Below are 19,236 nucleotides of genomic sequence, written 5' to 3'. Positions count from 1 at the left end.
CATATTTCTTATAGGCCTGGTAATATACTAGAGAAGTCAATGAGCACACTAAGAGGACTGAGTGTACATGTGGCGTTTGCTGTAGTGTTCTTGATCCTGTGTTTTAACGCGACAGCGTTAAGGAGCTCGTGTTGCAGAAAAGCCGGTGTCGTCGGCGTCTCACGTGAGCGAAAAATTCCTCCTCCTCCTCGCAATGTACGCCTCTGCCCCAACAGATGGCGCGTGACTGCAGCGCCTCCTGCTCGTTTCGTTTGAGCGCAGTGAAGCCATGCAGGCACGCAGGAGTCACGCGGTGAGCAGCGAACAATGCAGCGCACACCCAAAGCGCGTTCACCACGAAGCTTGTGGCTTGCTGCCTGTTCGTTCGGCGCGGAAGCTATGCTGGCGTTCGTGGCATCGGGTTTGTCGAGAACGATGTGCCGACGAACTACGACTGCAACTTGAGTCCCGCGCGTTTCGGCAAGGCACCTGGCAGCGCTTCTACGTGGTTTGCCGCTCTGCGCGTCCGTTTCACCGTATGTAGCAGAGCGATTTGCCTAATGGACAAGGCGTTGCGCCGAACGGGTGATGGCGTTCCGTGGAATCCCTGACAGTGCTGCAACACGCTGTTGCGTTCCATTCTTGAAGGCGAAGCTTAAGCGTCCTCCAATTTTTTGTTCTGTGTTGCATATTTTGGCATCGTGTAACATTTTATGTTTACAATAATTTTGTTTTAATCCTTCAAACTTGCTCTATCTGAGCTGGCCTGCAGGTCATCCTTTCTTTGCATATTTATGGCATTATGCTTGTATGCAAACAGTCTTTTTCTCTTAATTTTCTGAAAATACTGAAGAGTCATGCAATTGCTTATGCAGAGCTTTAATGTACATGGAAAGTTGGCTTAAAATTCTGCCATCTGTGAGAATTTTTTTTTTCACCGAAGGAACATTGAATTCTACTAAAAGAGCAGAATTTCTGTTAAAATAGCAAAGTAAATACCAGTGCTTGTTCAGGCAGCACTATTTAGGCATTATAACATTAGCAGCACGGTGAATGCATGTCTTTCTTGCAGGTGGGTGCACCTGGTCTGTGCCCTCTACATACCAGGAGTGGCCTTCGGTAACGTGGAAAAGCTCACTCCAGTGACGCTCTTTGAGATGCCGTACTCTCGATGGGGTGCCAAGGTCTGTCACGAACATTGCTGTCTCTAGGATGCTGTGCTAGGTTATTTATTAGCTTTTTTTGGTTGAAAGGAAGATTAGTTTCCTTTATTTTTCATCTTCTTCATTTATTAATCCTTAAGCACACGTGTCGAGGTATTACACAAGGGAAGAGCAAATAGACAGTAGTTACAAATCAAAGCTCAATACCATTTAACGCAAAGCAAGTCAGGAAAAAAATTATCATGTTTTTATACAGTGGTGTTATTTGGTTCTTATGGCATGCATTTTTCTATAGTTTGCAGAGACATAAATTAATGTGAAGCCCTGTTTACTAGAGATGTGACTGCGCCTCATAAACCCCTATCGGATTTGGGTGAGCCAGGCTCGTCATAAGCAGACTAATTTCTGGCTCATGATGAGTCCAGCTTGTCCTGTTTTCCTGTGTTTTCTGGCAGTTGAAGAATAACAGGGCTTGTCCAAGGCATTTCTTGCTTTACCAACAGATGGCAGCACAGGTATTAAATCATCATTTTGGTGCCATTTTCAATGGATTTTTCGTGATTTTTTTTGCATGTTAGTAATGCTTTTAAAACTTAAGTGCACAAAGTTTCAACATAATATCTGAATAACATTTTTTTTTCCAATTTTTTTTTTCTGTTGTATGCCTTGTGGGAAGCCTGCAGATTTGACAAAATGTGTTAGAAGACTGTTTCAACATTCACTACCTTTCTGAATGCATGCTATGCATGATGGAAATCTTAGACCTTTTCCCCCAACTTTTTTTTTTTTTTTCATTTTTTACAAATCAGTTGGCATAGACGTGTAAACTCTAAATATTAATATCTACAACCGATCAAAGTGAAAAACCAATTTTGACACGCATGGAAGGGAGTTTTGTGATGAAGAAATCTGCTCCACAAGGTGAGCAACTAGTCAGAAAATGAGAATGAAGAAAAATGCCAATTTCTCGAGTGTTACTTCGCGGTGGATTTCCGCAGTGAAATCAGGAACTGCATACTTAAGGAGGGACTGCATACAACAATTTTCAAACTAACGATTTTGTGGCCATTTTTCCCAACTTGAAAGGCAGGTTCCCCCCTTGAAAAAAATTGAGAATTGGTTTTTGAGGAAAGGGAATGATGGAGTACACTGTCTCACATATCTGTGTCCAAACTGTGCCATGAGGGAAGGGATAAAAGAGGGAGTGAAAGAAGAAAGAGGTGCAGTAGGGCTCGGGAATAATTTCGACCATGTGGGGATCTCTAACCTGCACTGACATCACACAGCACACTACCTCCATGAAACGTGGCCACCACGCTCGGGTTCAATCCTGGGTACTCTGGCCCAGTAGACAAGCCTTAAAGCTGCATTGCATATATGAGGCTGAGCTGAGCAGTGGATAATGCTTTGAGATTGAAAGGTGTGAAAATGCCATCATAAGGTAACAGTGTCGATGCATGCACTATGCACCAAAATAAACAGTGGCAAACATTAAATACAGTATAAAGAAAGAAAGGAGATGATTTTTTTTCATGTGCTTTGGACTGTGAACACCTGCTTAAAGGTGTTATCATGCATCCAACAGCAAAGTTTATGAAGGCGACTATGACCAAGATATTTAGTTTCCTTGTATCCAAGGCATATTGCAATACCTGGTACTTAAAGGTTTTCTGTATAATCTGCACAGTCACAATTAGGCTGCATATATCTTTTCCACGATGCATAGAAAGATTGTGATGGAATTAAATTTTTTGCTAACATTGCATTCCACAAACTTTTGACCGTGAGTGTACTTATATGCAACTGCCATTTATGTCATAGATCCTTTGTTCTGTGAGAAAACTTGTTTCTGATACCTGTTAGAAATCTTGCACAGACTTCTGAAGTATACAGTGCTTGTTTGTAGTGTAAGGCTGCCAAAACACAGTAAATCGCTTCTGTGACTGGCAACCAAAATTATGTAGAAATAATTAGCCTTTTTCACAAGTCCTCACTGTCGCACTGCCAGTGGTTTCATTTCATTTCATTTTGTTTCCTTAAAGGCCCGATGACTGGGGTATTACATAAGGGGTGGGAACTAATAATTAAAAAAGCATTCTTACAATTGTACATAATTTTTTACATTTTCATTGAACTTGGATGAACAGGTGATGGTGGCAATGTCGCCTGGAAGGCCGTTCCAGTCTGCAGCTGTGCGGGGAAAAAAGGAATTGGCGAAGGTGACAGTGCGGGACAGTGGACGGGCCACATGAAAATGATGACTGGTGCAGAGTGAAATGCGTGCTGAGGGAGGGAGAATATAAGGAGCAGTGCGCATAGGGCTATTGAAGATTTTATGAAGTAAGGATAAGCTGGAAGTGCGACGACGGAGTGATAAGGGCGGTAAACCGGATGCCATTTTCAAGGCGGAAACGCTAATGTCATAAGCATAGGATGCGTGAATAAACCTGGCCACGCGATTCTGCACGGACTCAAGAGAAAATGAGATAAGCTTGATGGGGATTCTAGACTGGCGATGCGACTTTGCCCTAACGAACGATTTATATGCTAGTAACTTTACATGTTGAGGAGCGTGATGAAGATATCGTTTTAAGAATCCTAACGTTCTGTTAGCTGATGATATTGTGTCTGATTATTTAGCTGCTGAATCAGGCTCTTAGTGAAGGAGCTTCAGTTTCGTTTCTGCATGTCTTTTCCTTGTTTTTCTGCAGTCATGTGTTTTATGTGAAGATGAGCGCCTGAGCCGCACTGGAGTGTGCATTACCTGCGATGCCGGCATGTGCAAGGCATCGTTCCATGTGACGTGGTAGGTACCTGCATATCGTTTTTACCATCGCATGCTTAGGGCTGGCATCCTATGGGCTTTGTGAAGAAAATTTGGCTGGAGCAGAACAGCGGGACTCAAAGTATGTCCAGCCTCAATGCAGAGTTGCATTAAAGCTGGCTCCCGGTCGTGACATTGGTCCAGCATTCTTTGGTGGAAAAACCTGTCAATGTTTTACACTTCACTGAGTAACAGAAGAGTGCGGCTGCCAAAAAATATCCTTGAGGTCATGTTAAATGTAAGCCTCGAAGCATCTTTGCCTGAAGCTAGGTGATGCTAAGCTACCATCTGTGAAGAATTTCATGCTTACACTTACACTCCCCAACAAGATAGGCTGCCCTTTCTTTTTCTTTTTTCTTCTGAGCTCAGTCTTGAATTAGTGCATTTATGACAGTTATGCAACATTGATGACGCTCTCACTGACCTCACTTTTTTAGAAGGAAGTAGTTTATGACATGATAATGTGTGTAAAGGGGAAGCCCTCGATTTGGAGTATTTCAGTTGAAGTCAAATTCAAAACATTAATCATTTCTCAGAGAGAAAAAGGCCCCTGGATGAAACGCTACTTACAAAACAGCTTGACTAGGCCCGAGTCCTTTATATGGCAGCATACAGCGTATAGCACTCATAAAAATAAAACACAGGCCGAAACTGCGACGTCAACGCATAATAAATGAAAAACATGCAAATTAATTTTACCAATGAAATGAAATGGGACAATGTGACAGGAAAAAAAAAACGTCAGTATCAAAATCAAAATCAAGAATACGAGACTAGCATTTGTGAACAAGGTGGCGGCTAAGCACCGGTAGAGTAAGTTCTTCTCTGGCCCCGTCACCGTTCCAGCCCCGCTAAATTTAGGCTGTCAGTGTCGGCACGGGGTGAACCACTGTCGCAAAGTGACATTCGCAATGTAGTCTGTGGAAAAGTACCGCAGTTGCGACATAACAGCCAAAGTTTGTATTGCATCAGATTCCATGGGAGCATGGACAGGACTGGTTCACAAAAACGTAGCAGCTGGAAAAACGCAGCACCCGGGAACGTAACAGCGGGGTCCTGTTGCAGTATGCTTTTTAGTTTTGATGAAGGCGAGAGATTCTGAAATCAACATGTTTGTAAAAACGACAGTGCTTCACTGCTGCCACCAGCGCTTGAAGCTACGATGCACGCATTTTTGTGTGTTATGAAAATGCTGCTGCTGGCAGAGTACCTTTATAATTGTGTTTAAAAACAATATACCTGGAAGTCAATATTCCTTTTCTCGTACCAAACACATTAGTTTTTTTTTTTTTTTGATGTCGTCTTGCAGGCTTTGTGGTGGCAGCCATGTTGATTTTGATTTGAACTAGTATGTGGCTTTTCTTTCCTTTTGTCAAGCTTTAGCTTAATAGTGGTTTCTGTTCCTTTTCAGTGCTCAGAGAGAAGGTCTGCTTTCAGAAGCTTCAATGGAGGAGGTATGGGAATCCTTTACTAGCCTACCCTGTCTCCCACTGACAGGTGAACTTTTGTGCACACAAAAAAAAAAGCGCTAAAGCAGCACTCACGAAATTGCAAACCATTCTGTTTGTTGAAATCAAGGTTGCGATCCTCTTCTTAGTGTAGTTTGCTAGCATATTTCAACAGATAGCTTAAGATCCTAACAAGGACTGCGCACTCTTTGCTAAACCCATGGCTAAATTGATCTGGGGATTCATTTTTTGCATCACTAAGATGAAAGAGATCTGCTGTGTTGCTTGCAGTAAAGGGCTGTTTGCTTTGTTCTCACAATTCTGTGTTTGTGTTTAGTTTTGTAAAGGGTTCTCCCATTGAAAGGTCATATTCTGTCTGAAACTCGTGCCAGAGAGGAACGTGTTCCATTAGTAGCTTTTGTAGCAGACGAATCTGGCTGCTGTCACGAACACTCAGTTGTGCTGCCTTGATTCTGTTTGTCATGAGAGAGAATAATGTCTGGATAACTATACTTGTCACTTGTAGTTTTATGCTTTACACTGTATGCCCCTTATAGGGTGGGGGGACTCGGCCCGTCTCAAGTGGAGATTGTTTCCACCTTTAACGCGATAGCATTAAAGGCCCCGTTCTCCAGAAAATCTCGAGTCGGCGTTGTGAGCGAAAATTCATGACCACGGCTCTGGCAGGTGGTCACCAGAGAGCAACCTAGGAGGCAGGTGGGCCACCTAGGTCATGTGACCTTACGGCGTCCTCGCGACCTGCCCACCGGATAGTGAGCAAACTGCCCACCATGGCAGTCGAATTATTTATTGGTCATTCAGAAAGAGCAACCTGGGTCGCACAAAACCCACAGCTGGGAGCACTTGCCATCGCAGGGCATTGGAGCTTCGCTTAACCTCTGCACCACTGTGCCAGGAGGGGTATGAGGACTCCCAGGAATGTAGAGTGTGACCTTCTGCATATATAGCAATTAACCCATTACACTATTGCGTCATACCCTTAAGGCAGAGCTTAAGTGTACACCTCCAGTTTTTCGTGCCTGGGCCTACCTTCATCACTGTTGGTGAAAATACAATACTCGAAATGAATTGAAATAAAATGAAATGACTGCTAAAAATGGGCTACCCATGCTTGTTCCAGGCTTGAGTCTTAGTTCAGTCAGCATAATAAATTGTTCTTAAATGCATCTTTATTAAAGCCAAGTGCTAGGCTTAAGATCCATGTGCCTGTCTGTGTCATTTTTTTTTTTTTTCCAGATTGCAGATCCATTCTTTGCCTACTGCAAGCTGCATGCTGACAAGGCGATTGTGCGAAGCAAGCGGAGAAACTGGCTTGCCCTGCAGTCACGCAACAAAAATCAGGCCACTGTTCAGGACCCAAAGGAGAAGGTATGCAGGCTGTCCTCCAGCCTTTGTGTTGTGCCATTCAATGCCAAAATTTGCTTCCTCTTTGTGGACTTGTGAAATGTGTCCCTGCGCCAGTCGGTGACCTTTCTGAAGGGCAGAGTAGCAGCAGGTGTGAAGGCAATGCATTTAAGCCTAGACGTAACAAACCTCCATGTAGCGAATTCCTCAATATTACAAAGTTTCCCGCTGCCCCCGTTGAAGCATGTGTGTTTTCAAACTCGATGTAATGAAGGTGTCGTGGCGGTCAACCTTGACTCGCCACACCTACTATCCATTAACTAGCGGTGCGTTACTTGAAATTTGGCCAAATTACACGAAAGTTGTATGACAATAAAACGCGAACCGCAATGAGAGGAACGTCTACGATTGGAATGAGCGAATGCAATTAACACAGTGCGCCGTGCTCCAGCTCAGTTGGCTCCTCTCTGAGGCAAACGCAGCAGTCTCTGCAGCTTTCGCTTTTCCAGCATCATACCAAGTGGCACTGCAACGGCTGATGTTCAAAAGCAACACATAACAGGACATAGCAAAGAAGGCACGAGACGAGCAGTGCGTTTTGAGTGCGTGCTGATCGCTGCTCGCGCTATTCAGGTGCAGACAGCAGACACGACGCGAAGAGTCAGTTTCCCAGTGCAACAGCGCGCGGGCAGACTGAGGAGTACACGGAAAGAGGCGGATGCTTCAACTCCACCTCCAACCCATTCTCCCCGCCCCACCCACGCGTGGTGGTGATGTGCAATCTGTGGTGGAGACGGTGGCTGCTGCCGCTCTCGAGCAATAGCGGGATGTCTACATGTTTACAACGAGGGTTTGCTGTTAACGTTTGCTAGGCCATTTCATCTACATTTAGTTTTCATTTTGGCTTTCATTCTGTGCAGTCTTCTCGAGTTTTCATGGATGTAAAATTGGATGTAATGAAAGCCTGCATGTAACAAAAATTGCCTGCTTTTCTCGATTTCATTATATCCAGGTTTAACTGTATGCATAATCCTGTGCTGAATAACACACAACATCAACCATTTGAAACCTAGCTGCAGCGATGGTTAAGTGCTTACACTTTTACGGTGTGTAGTAAAAAATGTATTCAGAGTTGTGTAGCTCACAACAAAAATGTGTAACTAAAATTCATATGGCTCTGCTGGTTCGTGTGCATTGGAGGCAGTGTGGCTGTGAGGCTCAGGAATCCTGAATTATTGTGTTTATAAAGCAGATGTACTTTTTTAAGGATCAAACCACTGCAAGGGGCGACATGTAGGTATTTCAGTGGAATAGAGTGTTGTTGTCATGGCCTGAGTTTGTGACGATGGTCTGTGTCTGCTGCTGAGCAGGCCCGTGTGGAGCGCAAGCTGGCATGGCATCGGGAGCGGTATCAGCGGCAGCATGCTGAGCGGACCCCGCCCTGGGTGCCTACCCAGAAGATGGCGCGCCTGCTCACCAGCAGCCCGTGGGCGTGCCGCCAACTGCTGCGCAAGGCCCACCTGATGGGCGTCTCCCAGCCATCACACCTGGCTGCCGAGGGTGTGGCCGACGCTCGCCGCAAGTGGCACGTGCCGCCTGCATTTAGCCTCGAGTTTGTCAGCTATTTCCTGGGTGAGAGCTGCCCCCCTGCTTGTCCCAACACCCTGTTGGCTAGCTATACACTAGGGGTGTGCGAATATTTGGTAGAATAGTAAAGTATTCAATATTCGATTCAATCCAAATGTATGGTATTCGAATTCTCGAAGTATTCACCTCTAGCAAATAACATTTCTGGAATGCTTTCTGCATGTGGTTTCGGTGTAGCATGCCTCCTCCAGTATGGCACTGTGGCATGCGTGCAGCTAAACCTTGACTCCAGGACACCTGCTAGGCATATGCACTGCATGCCCGCGTGTATGCCGGAGCCAGTCTGTGCATGCGCGTGACAGCAGACACGAGCAGGCCCAAGCACAGCGCCCAGATATGCACCTGTCAGGTGTCTACACGTGCGTTACCCGTGGTGCACATGCGCCAGAACTGGCACAGCGGCGCGGATTGACTGGAGGACGTGGGGCTTCAGTGCCCTCTTTTTTTTTTTCGTGTACTAATGGCCTTGTGTGTTAGAAGAATACATGATTTTGAAAATGCTTATTGTGCCATTCAACCTTATCTTATGTGGCAGAATTATTCGAAATATTCGCTTCGAAATTATTCAAAGAAAAGTACTATTCGCTTAGAATTTGCTTCGAACCAGACAACCGCTATTAGCACACCCTTACCAGACACCAGTGGTGTTCCTTGAAAGGCACGTCTTTTCTGTGGACGTCTTCCACTTCAGAAGACAAACAGTCCTTCTGACATTGTTCCTAGTTTTACCATAGTTGCAGTGCTGCTTTCAGCTTGAGCTCTATGTTCAGTGCACTACTACTTGGGACGACTGGCTGTTTGTGTCGGCGCATGTGTGTGCATGCGTGTGTTGTTCTTTGATGAAGCTTTAGATGATCTGAAACAGCATTTGTCACTGATCGTTGCAGACCGCAGTAATCGTGTTACGACAATGCGGCGGCACCTGGATGAGCTTCTGCAGCAGAACTCGGAGCTTCAGGACCAGGAACAAGCACTCAGGCAGCAGTATGACAAGGTCTGTGGTGCATTCCATTGTGCACTCTCTTTCTTTTCATTTTATGCAGGATACTTCATTCACTTTGATAAGATGCCAATTGTGCGAATCATGTTTAAAGAAAGGGAAAAAAATCTGAGGCAGTGGTTATTGGTTAATTACAATTGCAGCTAGCACCTTAAGGCAACCCTTTGAAATCCTCACGGTGTCTAGTGGGCATATGGTCCAAAACACAGCAGTACTTTCAAGAGCATACTGAATCAGTTTTTAATGGTTACTCAGCACATGTTATGTATTATGTGATCAGAGAGGACACACAGAAGTGCGCTCTTTGGGGCCTTTATGCAGCATTTTTGGATAGCTACAGGATTGTTACGGTGTTTACTTAACACTGTTTACTTACATACATTCATTCTTCATCATGCAGTTGCTTTCATCCTTCTGTGTTTATTTTTCTTATTTATGGTATTTTCTTGCTGAGTAAGACGAGCACGCTATTTCACCAAAATTTTCCCATAATTCGTGCCAGGAGGAACACATCCTTTGTGTTTTTCTGGGTGTTGTGCTCTTTCTTTTCTGAGTGGAAATGTATTTGCATGTTTTGCCTTGAGCTTGCATGCTTCAGCGTCTAGAACTTGTTCAGATTGTTGCAAGCACTTAACTTCGCTTGTATGCAGTTGGCTCGTTTTGCTATCAGTTTGTTTTACCAACTGCCTATAACGTAAAGAAAATATACTGTAGTATTTGCTTGAATATAGTGTGACCACAATTATTATTGCAAAAGTTGCTTCTTGCAGTGTAGGATAAAAAAAAAATCAGTTATTCAGTGATACATAAAGGATGACCTATGACTTTTATTATCAGTAAAAAAAGTTGTGTTACAATTGAGTAAATACTGTAGCTATCCCACAGCATGGGATGTTTTCTCAAATAAGCACATTTGGCGATTCTTGTGCCACAAAATCAAGTGTAGCACGCTTAACTTTTAAAAGGATTGTAATAGGCATTTGCATGCGTGACCATGTTTTTTCTGGCACATTCAGTCGAACTAGTGAGATTTAAATTTTGTCTTCAAAAGTGGTGTCTAATGGCCTGAACTACTGGTACGGGTGCGGCTCTTATCAAGGGACCTTTAAGGAAAATGGTGGAAGTTTATTAAATTGTTCCACAGTCCAAAGCAGTGTCGTCATAAGCCAAGTTGACTTCGCTGCAGGACAAAGGTCCTTTCGATGGGGTCTCTGCATGCTTCTCTCAACTGCCAGTTGCAGCGAACCCTGTCCCAAGCAAAACTTCCAAGCTTGTCGCTTCATCTTATTCTCTGTTGCAATGGAATACATTTTGCTTGTTTTGGTATCCACTCTTTCTCATTAAGAAGCTGCCTGTTGTCGGTTGTAGACATTAGGTGTCCTGACATAGTCTGTCTTCATCCTGATTTCAGCTTGAATGTCACCAGCAAGTTGATCAGAATTAGTCATAGTTGCTTAGTTAATAAGAGGAAAACTTGCCTACACATTGAACCATGTTTGGGCCTGTTGCCTCACCCACTCAGCATAAGCTGAAGCTTAGATCTCAAAGATTATTGTTCAAGTATGCAGCCTAGTGATTTATCCACACTGAACCTTGATGAGGAGTACTGGTCACTGGCCAAGGTCAATAAAGATAGAAATTTTGATGTTTCGGGAACACTACAAGGATTAGCTCTCAGTGTGTGACTTGTTGTTCTGTTACGACTTCTGTTGTTGTGTGCTGCAGGCAGTCCATCAGCTGGAGGAGCTGAAAAAGGAGCATGCTCATATGAATGAGTGTGGTACGCAGTATTGGAAGATGTTGTGCGACTTGACAAACAAGGTAGGTGCTAGTATCTGCGGTCATTTTGAATTGAAGCTGGTGGCATTTTTTAGGGGAAGAAGAAAGATTTCGGGAACTTTTATATCTAATTAGGTTTTCTGTTTTTCCTATATTGATGGCAGAAATGTCACAGTTCCAACTCCAGAGATGTGTGGCAGTCACATTCCACCTTTAGTGCTGAAAGCAAGAGGTCTTTTCACTATGTGTTTTACCATTGCTCATCTTCGGACCTAGGAAGTGGTATTTAGACCTAGCTCACACACAGTTGCGATCCTGTGTTGACTGCGCCAGTTAAGATCCTGTCTCGACTGCGCCAGTTGAATTTCCGCCTTCAGGTGGCGATGAGAGGAAACTACTTGATGATGAAATCGGGGTTTCTTGATGACCCGGTGGTTCTACTCGCAAACATTCACATTACTTAAGGAAAGGAGAAGGTTAACAATTTATTTACAACATAGGTAAAAAAAACGAGAAGAAACAAAGCAAGGAGAAAACTATTTACATGACTAAATCGTGGATCAGACGAATTCAGCCCCCGCTCAACCCAGAGCGCTTGGTTTTAAACCCTCTGTCTCCGCCCTTAGCGGGGACAGCAACCAATAAGATAACAAACGACACCCCTCACCAATCAGTGGTCAGGGAAAGGAAAATAAGGTCCGCCCACTGATCAGAGATTGGGGAAAAAGTTCTGATTAAAACATTTGGGAAGGAGGTTTCAAATAACTACACAAAACAACACAAATGCGACTTCCGTTCCCCACGCCACCCACGGCACCACAGACGCTAGAAACATGTGCCAACGAGGCGATGACTCAGGTTGTTGACAGCAACAAAGAGAAGACAGTCGTTAAGGGAAGTAGACAGTCGTTACAGGAATAGTGGGTTTCCGGTCACCCGGCTAATACTCAGCCGTATCTCGTGCGCCCTCGAAACCTCGTTGGGTTCAGGCCTCTTAAGACGGGCTATGCCCGTGACGGCGCGGCGTAAACGAGGACGTCGGCCGCACAAAGGGGAGGCAGGGACGGGACGGGCCCCTTTGTTGGGGACTTCCGGCCTCACTGGAGCGGCCTTCCCTGCGGACACAATATCAACGAGTTCGCGGAAAGGTCAGCGAACTCCACACACACCATGCTGTGTGCATTGTTTTACCTTGCATGTTTGTAGTGCAGCCCTTGCATGTTTTTTACTTGTGCATTTCTTGTATGGTTAAGTTTTTGATTTTCTGTAAACTACCTTTTGTTTGCGAGCTCATTATTTTTTATGTTTGTTGCTGCAGTTATGCAGTAATTTGTGGGGCACTAAATTTCATGACAAAGATGGAGTGAAAGTGTACATTGTTTTGCTGTTTGACGTCAGCACGAGTCGTTTGTGGGGACCAGGTTTTTTGGGCTGTTGGTAATCTGAAAGTTAGCTCTTCACCAAAATCAGATCAGTTCCAGCCACCCAAACTAGCCATTGCTTCGCTCAGTGTGTTGAAGCTGTTGAAAGCTTTTTTTTTTTCTTTAAATGCTCGCGCTTTAACCTGTTGCATTGTGCTCATGGGTTCTAAAAAATGTGCTAATTCTATCAGATGCTAAGAGAACCTTTGCTGAAAAGATGTCCACATGTTGCAGAGATGTAGCATTCATCCATGTGAGTTTTGGAATCCAGCTTTGAGTAACACGTAGGCCTAATTGACCAGACTCTTGACAATAATTAAAAGAGTTGTTTGCTTGCCTGCATAAAATCAATTTGGCTTGGCGCCTTTATGTATCCGGTTGCAGAAGCTTCCCGTGCCAACAGTACTCGAAGCCAGGAAGCCAGTAGCCAAGCCAGCCAGCCGAACAAGCCGTAGATCTGATTCAGGGTCATCATTCCTCTTTGAGTAAGCTCTTGTCCCACTTTTCCCCATTTCATTGCATCAGAATGACACCTACTGTGCCTAAAAAGTAGCAAGCAACCCTGTTTGATATGGTACGTTATTTTTGATAGAATTCTTTTCTTTTCGCTACCATCTGTGCACGCACACCATGTGTGCTTATTTTTGAAGCAGCTCACAGGGATCCCTTGCAATTTTGTCATCTCAACATTTGTGACTTTTTGTTAATCATTTGAGACTTAACTAGCTATTTTTGATTCAATGCCGCCTTAGCACATTGAAGTAAATTGTGTGCCATGATGGTCATAATGTGCTAAGTAATGCATATCTTCTAGAGTCTCAGTTAATTGTCTTTTACTTCGCTTTCTATTCAAATAACCATGATGCCCCCTCTTTCATTTTTTGACGCCTTTGTTCTGTGTGTCTTATTTTGTGTCCTATTTTCATCAAACATTGCTTTTCACATAGTGCCCGCTTTGCGTAGGTGTGGTGTCTGCAAGAAATCTCAGGACCAGCATCAGCTTGCCAAATGCGACAACTGCCAGCTACACTACCACCTCTACTGTCTTGACCCACCACTGACCAGGATGCCCAAGAAAACCAAGTCAATGGGATGGTATGTGTTATCCCTGGAATCCCATTATTGAGAGCTAATTCCTATCTCGTGCTGAATTATAGTGTCTGCAGTTTTATTTTGCTCAAGGACAGCCAGGCTTGCCCTGTTTCATCTACTTCTCTGAGTAGCCAGCCATTACTGATAACAGCACTGGGCATTTTCAAGCCGCCTGTTTCGTCTTCGTGAAGCTCTCAGAATGCCTACACTAGTGGCAGCTTATCTCATGCAGATAACTTGAACATTTAAAAAAAAATTTTCTTGAATTCTTAAAAAAATATTCTTGCCACCAGTTCTTGGTGGAGAAACACCTACGAAGTCTTCCGAGAGATTTGAGCACAGTTTTAGTTGCTTATGCCCCAATAAAGCCAACATGGTCAGCTAATGATTGTTGCATGTAAAATGCAGCTTGGGGTGTTACCAGCAGTTATGAGAAGTAGTTCCTTGCTCTTGTGGAGCTTGTTTTCCAAGTTCTCTTAATGGCAGTAGTATAGTGCACTGATATCATAATCATCCCATCTGCTTGTTTATGTAAAGCTGATTTTCTCCTGCTGCTTTCTGGTACCTGATAAGAGCTCCATGAGCTCTCTTGAACTTGTGGCGTCCAAACATGGTACATTAGATAGCTGCCCGGCTAGACAGCCTGGGTGATTGCGTAATGTGCAGCAGTTCAAACACCAAGGAGACCAGCTTGTCTAATGAAGCTGATTTTGAATGAAATGCGGAACATTTTAATCAGTACACTGGCACTGTGAATGGCAATGTGCATGGTTTCTGCATCGTAAACATTTGTGCACAGCCTAGTATTGCTTGCCTTGCTGCATATTCGTGGCTGTGCAGTTTAAAAAGTTATCAGTGGTCACAAAATCCCCATGAAGTTACTGAATTACTTGTGTAGTCAAAGAAGTGCCAAGGGTAACTGGGGAAGTGCGTGGGCACATGCACAGACTACTCAACTACACAAAGCTGAAGGCTCGAAAGAAAGAAGCATGTCATGTGCTCTTCAAAGTGATGGCTGTCTGCTTTCAACAAAATTGGTGGTATTCATCACTTTGTTCATCATAGTAATTAGTTAGGATTGGTTTCAACTACTATATTGGTTTCCAGCAGTGTGCTAAGGTTTTTGGTTTATTACTAGCACTTCTGTTGGAAGTAACGTTTTGCTCTATAGCAATCCTGATGAGCGGGACTAGCTCAGGCATCATTAGTTCGTACGTGTCAGTTGGTTTTTCTTTGTCACCTTTCTTGTATAAGATGCTACAGTTGCAAGACATTTTACTTGTATTTGTCATGAGAGGTTTACAGAAAGTAACCTCTGTGAGCAGACGGTCTTGTTTGTTTGATTTAAACAGCCCATTCCTTGACTTGTTCAAGTTACTATGAGCTTTACCTCAGTATTAATCTTACACATCTGATTTTGATGAAACCCAAAATGTCAGTTTTAATTATTTATCAATGTTCTGCTATGCCATCAGTTTGCATCCCATAGTTTGTCCACTTATAATGTAGCACGGTTGAACAGTTGTGTCTTGTTATGTTTTATTGCAGGCAGTGTAGCCAATGCGACAAGAACTCTGATGAGGACAAGGAGAGACATTGCGACCCCAACGCACCACGTCGGCTGCGTGACCAGCCCAGAGGCACCCTGCGCTACGAGGATTTTCCTTTCATGGAGAGCAGCCCCAGGAAGGTGGGAGCACACTGTCATAGTTTGTCATTGTTTCTTATCGAGCATTGCACACTCTTAGGACAATATAGCTGGGGCTGCCACCTTTTTGAGGGGAGCAAACATTGTGAACAGTCTTCAAGAGACCTTGGGCTGATGCCCTTTTGAGTAAAAAGAAATGCAGTTGTTGAAAGAAAAAAAAAAGGCCTAAATTGACAGCAGCTGACTGCGTGTGTTGTGCGAAATTTCTGAAAATGCTGTTCTTCTGGTGTGCTTGACAAGTATTTACGAATGAAGTCTGCCACATTTGTTCATGTCTCATTGCTGGTTTCACTAAATGTCGCTGTGTGCTCCTACACTGCTTGGTAGTTCATGTTTTTTTCTGTTAGAGTCAACCTCTGATAGTCTTGAACAGGTTTATATTATGCTGGTCCCAGTCTTCTCAAGTAGAACCTGCTGTACACCTGAGGCTTGTCAAGGCACACTCCTGTGTTTGTGTTTGCTACTGTCCTGCGTATAGTCTCACAAACATCTTGTTCACTGCAGTGTTTGCTAGGCCTGTGGGTTTCCGTGGCTATTCAACATGCAGCACCTGTCCTCCTTTCCCATGCAGTTGCAGACAAGTCGTCTGAGTCGCCGCGTGAGACAGTCACGGACCTGCATAGTGCCAGACACGTCAAGCGGTGCTGCCACTGTCACGGCTCCTGCCTCTGCCAGTGCCGTGGCCACCGCCACCGCCACCACCACCACCACCACCACCACCACCACCAACAACACCACTTCCTCTACAACGCCGACAGCAGCTGCTGTTGGCAACGACTTGCCGACAGTGAACCCCACAACACCAGCAGAGGTGCTTTCCCAAGGTGCGACTGCAGCTAAGCGGCAGCGAGGCTTGACACCCCAAGGGAAACCACGTGCTCGTCGTCGGCTGAACCCCGAAATGCAAGCCTACCGCAAGGCAAAGAGAGCCAAGCGCAAGTCTGCTCCCGTGGCTGCTGCAGCCCCAGCTGCAGCAACGCCTACCCCGGCTCCAAAGAGTGAACCCTCCACACCGGTGAGGGGGTTTCACCGCAGCTAAGAATACTCGTAGGATTGGAAAGTGGTGATAACAAGGCATTGAGCATGCAAGAGTGAATAGCAGAATCCCCGGTCACTTTTAAGCATGAAGTGCCTCTAGGGGGTATTCGACATTGTTATAATGATGACTTTAACCCTTAAAATGTCACTTGCCATTTCATTTTTTTTTTAAATCTGCCTGAATGGTACATCCCGTTCAAAAGAAAGCCCATTATAGTAGAATCTCGATTACACGAATCTCATGTGGTCGTGTAAAGATTCATATCATCTTAAATTTTTTATCATCCAAAACAAACAAAGTTCAAATGCAGAAGCATGGGAAATGCATTCAAACAGATCTGTTAATGGCTAACGAGATTTATTTACAGCTGCTTAGTTATAACGCTCAACTCGCAATGCACACAGCACGAATGACAATCGTGGCGTCAGCGGTTTCTGGGCTGCGCGCCGAGGCTCACTGCTCGCGGCAGTGCGGTAAGACTGGTGATTGCAGTGTCAGCGATGTACGAGCAGCGCTTAGAGTTCGAAGGTGCAGTCGTGGCTCGCACGTGCCTGTCATCCATGGTGGCTTGGGAGTGTGTTTGGCGCATCCTAAATGTGCTCTCTAGTGGGAAATTTTAGTAATTTATATCATCTCGAAATTCTTGTCAGCTGGGTTCGTATCATCGAAATTCTGCTGTAGCTAGCTTAATATGAAACACTGCCTGTTAATTTTACATAGGCATGTGCATATTTGTGTAGGAAGCATCACTGCAGTTGGAGATAGCAATATTGAAATCATCAGTGTTTGTAAAACTCAAGGGATTGTGTTCATTCAAACATGCACAAGTTAAACCACACATTAAATTATGTTTTTACAGGTTGTAAAACAATTTGCATGACTATGCCGATGGACCCAGTGCCGAGCTCACCGATTTAAGTATGGTTATTTACTGTGATCACTAGCTAACATAAAAAACATCACAGTCTCAATAGAGTTCTGAGATCATTTGAAACAAAAATGTCGTTGGTAGGCATAGCACACTTTCAGAAAAAGCTGAGAGTTCACAAGCTGCACAGCTGGGTACAGAGTGCATCACGTTTGTTTCAGAACCCTGCAAAAGAGCCAACCTTGCGTGCTTATCTTTTTAGCCCTACATTCTTGACTGCACGCTGTACTAGGAAGCATCAATTTTGGTACACACTGCAGTGCACAGTATAGAAGATAGAAGGAGGTGTGACAGCTACTTGTGGTGTCTGTTTCATTCCTTTGGAACATGGAAAGACCCGCCTAGCAGAGATAGGCTCATGATTTGGGCACTTGCTTGCTGCTTTTGAAATTCTTGTAAAGTATTTCTGTTGGCTTTGTTTGTTATTTTGCTCTATTAATGGACTTTTATATGACTTGCAGCTTACATTACTGACTTGTCTTGTGTACAAAGATTTTAAGAGATGAGAAGAAACCCCGACACTTCCTGCCTTCCCCCCGAGTGAGAAAGGCGACACTAGTAGCTATAGGGCACTTACTACATCAAAAACAGGAACTCCTTTTTATTGGCTTCTTTTAGTGTGCTAGCACTTATATTGTCCATTCGCTGCCTTTAGCCATTGTGTGTTTGTCTGAAGCCAGTTTTTGTGGCAGCCTGCTCACCTGCCAACCACTCAGTGGGCAGGTGCATGAGCAGGCAGCAGCTCAATTAATCATGAGAGGCTGCTCGCGAAAAGCAACCTGGATCGCAACCCCAACCCCAGCAACTCAAGTTCCCCCGATGGCAGCACCAGCCATAGAAGGGCAGTGGCACATTGCTTGACCACTGCACCACTGTGCCAGAAGTGCTAGGAAGACTCCCAGGGATCTACGAATGTAGAGAACGGCCTGTTCCGCATACTATATGGACATTAGCCCATTATCGGTATCCAAACAACTGCCATCCGTGAACACTGGTCCTGAACACTGGAACTGAAGTGAACACCGAACTGCTAGTGCACCTAATTCACATCTGGCCTAACTACACACATTGATCCATCATTTTCTTTTTTAACTTGGCGAGCCTCGTGCAGCTGTAAAGTTGAAACAGCTTTGTATTTGTTGGCACAAAAATGCAGACCAGTTATACTGCTCCAGCAGGACTTTCGTTTGAGCTAGTTGGTAATGCAACATGGCTGAAGGACGGGTGCCCGTCCTGTGTACCTAATGTTTTTGTCCTTGTTTTCTGGCGCCATTGCATTTCATCAGCTATGTCTTCCTGCATTTGAATTCCATGTTGCATAGCGCGTTGTGGACAAGTTGTGCTAGGTGCTAATAAGGGACCTGTCACATAAAATAACTCATGCATAGTAGTTAGGTGTCACAGTTACTGCATTTTGTGCCTGTGCAGTTTGGTGATGCTGTTCCTGGTGTGTCTGGCATCCGCATGCCAGTGAAGAGGATTCCCCTGGACAGGGACCTGAAGGTGGATTGCAAGCGATGTGGCAATTCGGGTGACTGCACAAACCTTGTTGTGTGAGTGGCTTCAGTCATCTCATGGAGACACCCAGCTCAACGTTGACCAATTGCGTTTGTTTTATAAGCCTTGCTGTCCAGTCGCTGCCAAGCGAAAGGGGGCTGCGGCTTTGTCAAGCTGTATCTTACAGCTTTTTCTGCGCCTCCGCTGTCTGTACCTTTTCAAGGCAGAAATAAAATTTGATTTGATTTGACAGATTGCTTCGAGAATGGAATTAACGAAGTTCACGGTTCAAGGCAAGGGTCATGGCTGTGAGCTCTAGCCTTCAGTGAAATTGGATTATAAGTAT

General features: G+C 44.5%; 1 protein-coding gene across 2 annotated transcripts in view; it reads left to right on the top strand.

The window, feature by feature from the left end:
• Positions 1 to 19,236, top strand: part of LOC144093622 (PHD finger protein 14) — a 31,451-nt gene that overhangs the window by 7,443 nt on the left and 4,772 nt on the right. For both annotated transcript variants that reach the window (XM_077627195.1, XM_077627196.1), the window contains exons 8-19: positions 1,052 to 1,163; positions 3,854 to 3,948; positions 5,378 to 5,420; positions 6,672 to 6,803; positions 8,150 to 8,411; positions 9,314 to 9,420; positions 11,152 to 11,247; positions 13,011 to 13,111; positions 13,590 to 13,721; positions 15,267 to 15,408; positions 15,998 to 16,441; positions 18,822 to 18,946. In XM_077627195.1, the coding sequence (XP_077483321.1) occupies positions 1,052 to 1,163; positions 3,854 to 3,948; positions 5,378 to 5,420; positions 6,672 to 6,803; positions 8,150 to 8,411; positions 9,314 to 9,420; positions 11,152 to 11,247; positions 13,011 to 13,111; positions 13,590 to 13,721; positions 15,267 to 15,408; positions 15,998 to 16,441; positions 18,822 to 18,946 (1,791 nt within the window). The remainder of the gene's footprint in view (positions 1 to 1,051; positions 1,164 to 3,853; positions 3,949 to 5,377; positions 5,421 to 6,671; positions 6,804 to 8,149; positions 8,412 to 9,313; positions 9,421 to 11,151; positions 11,248 to 13,010; positions 13,112 to 13,589; positions 13,722 to 15,266; positions 15,409 to 15,997; positions 16,442 to 18,821; positions 18,947 to 19,236) is intronic.

The sequence above is a fragment of the Amblyomma americanum genome, chromosome 6 (assembly GCF_052857255.1).
Source record: "Amblyomma americanum isolate KBUSLIRL-KWMA chromosome 6, ASM5285725v1, whole genome shotgun sequence".
Lineage (NCBI taxonomy): Eukaryota > Metazoa > Arthropoda > Arachnida > Ixodida > Ixodidae > Amblyomma > Amblyomma americanum.
This window is presented reverse-complemented; position numbering and strand designations above follow the sequence as displayed.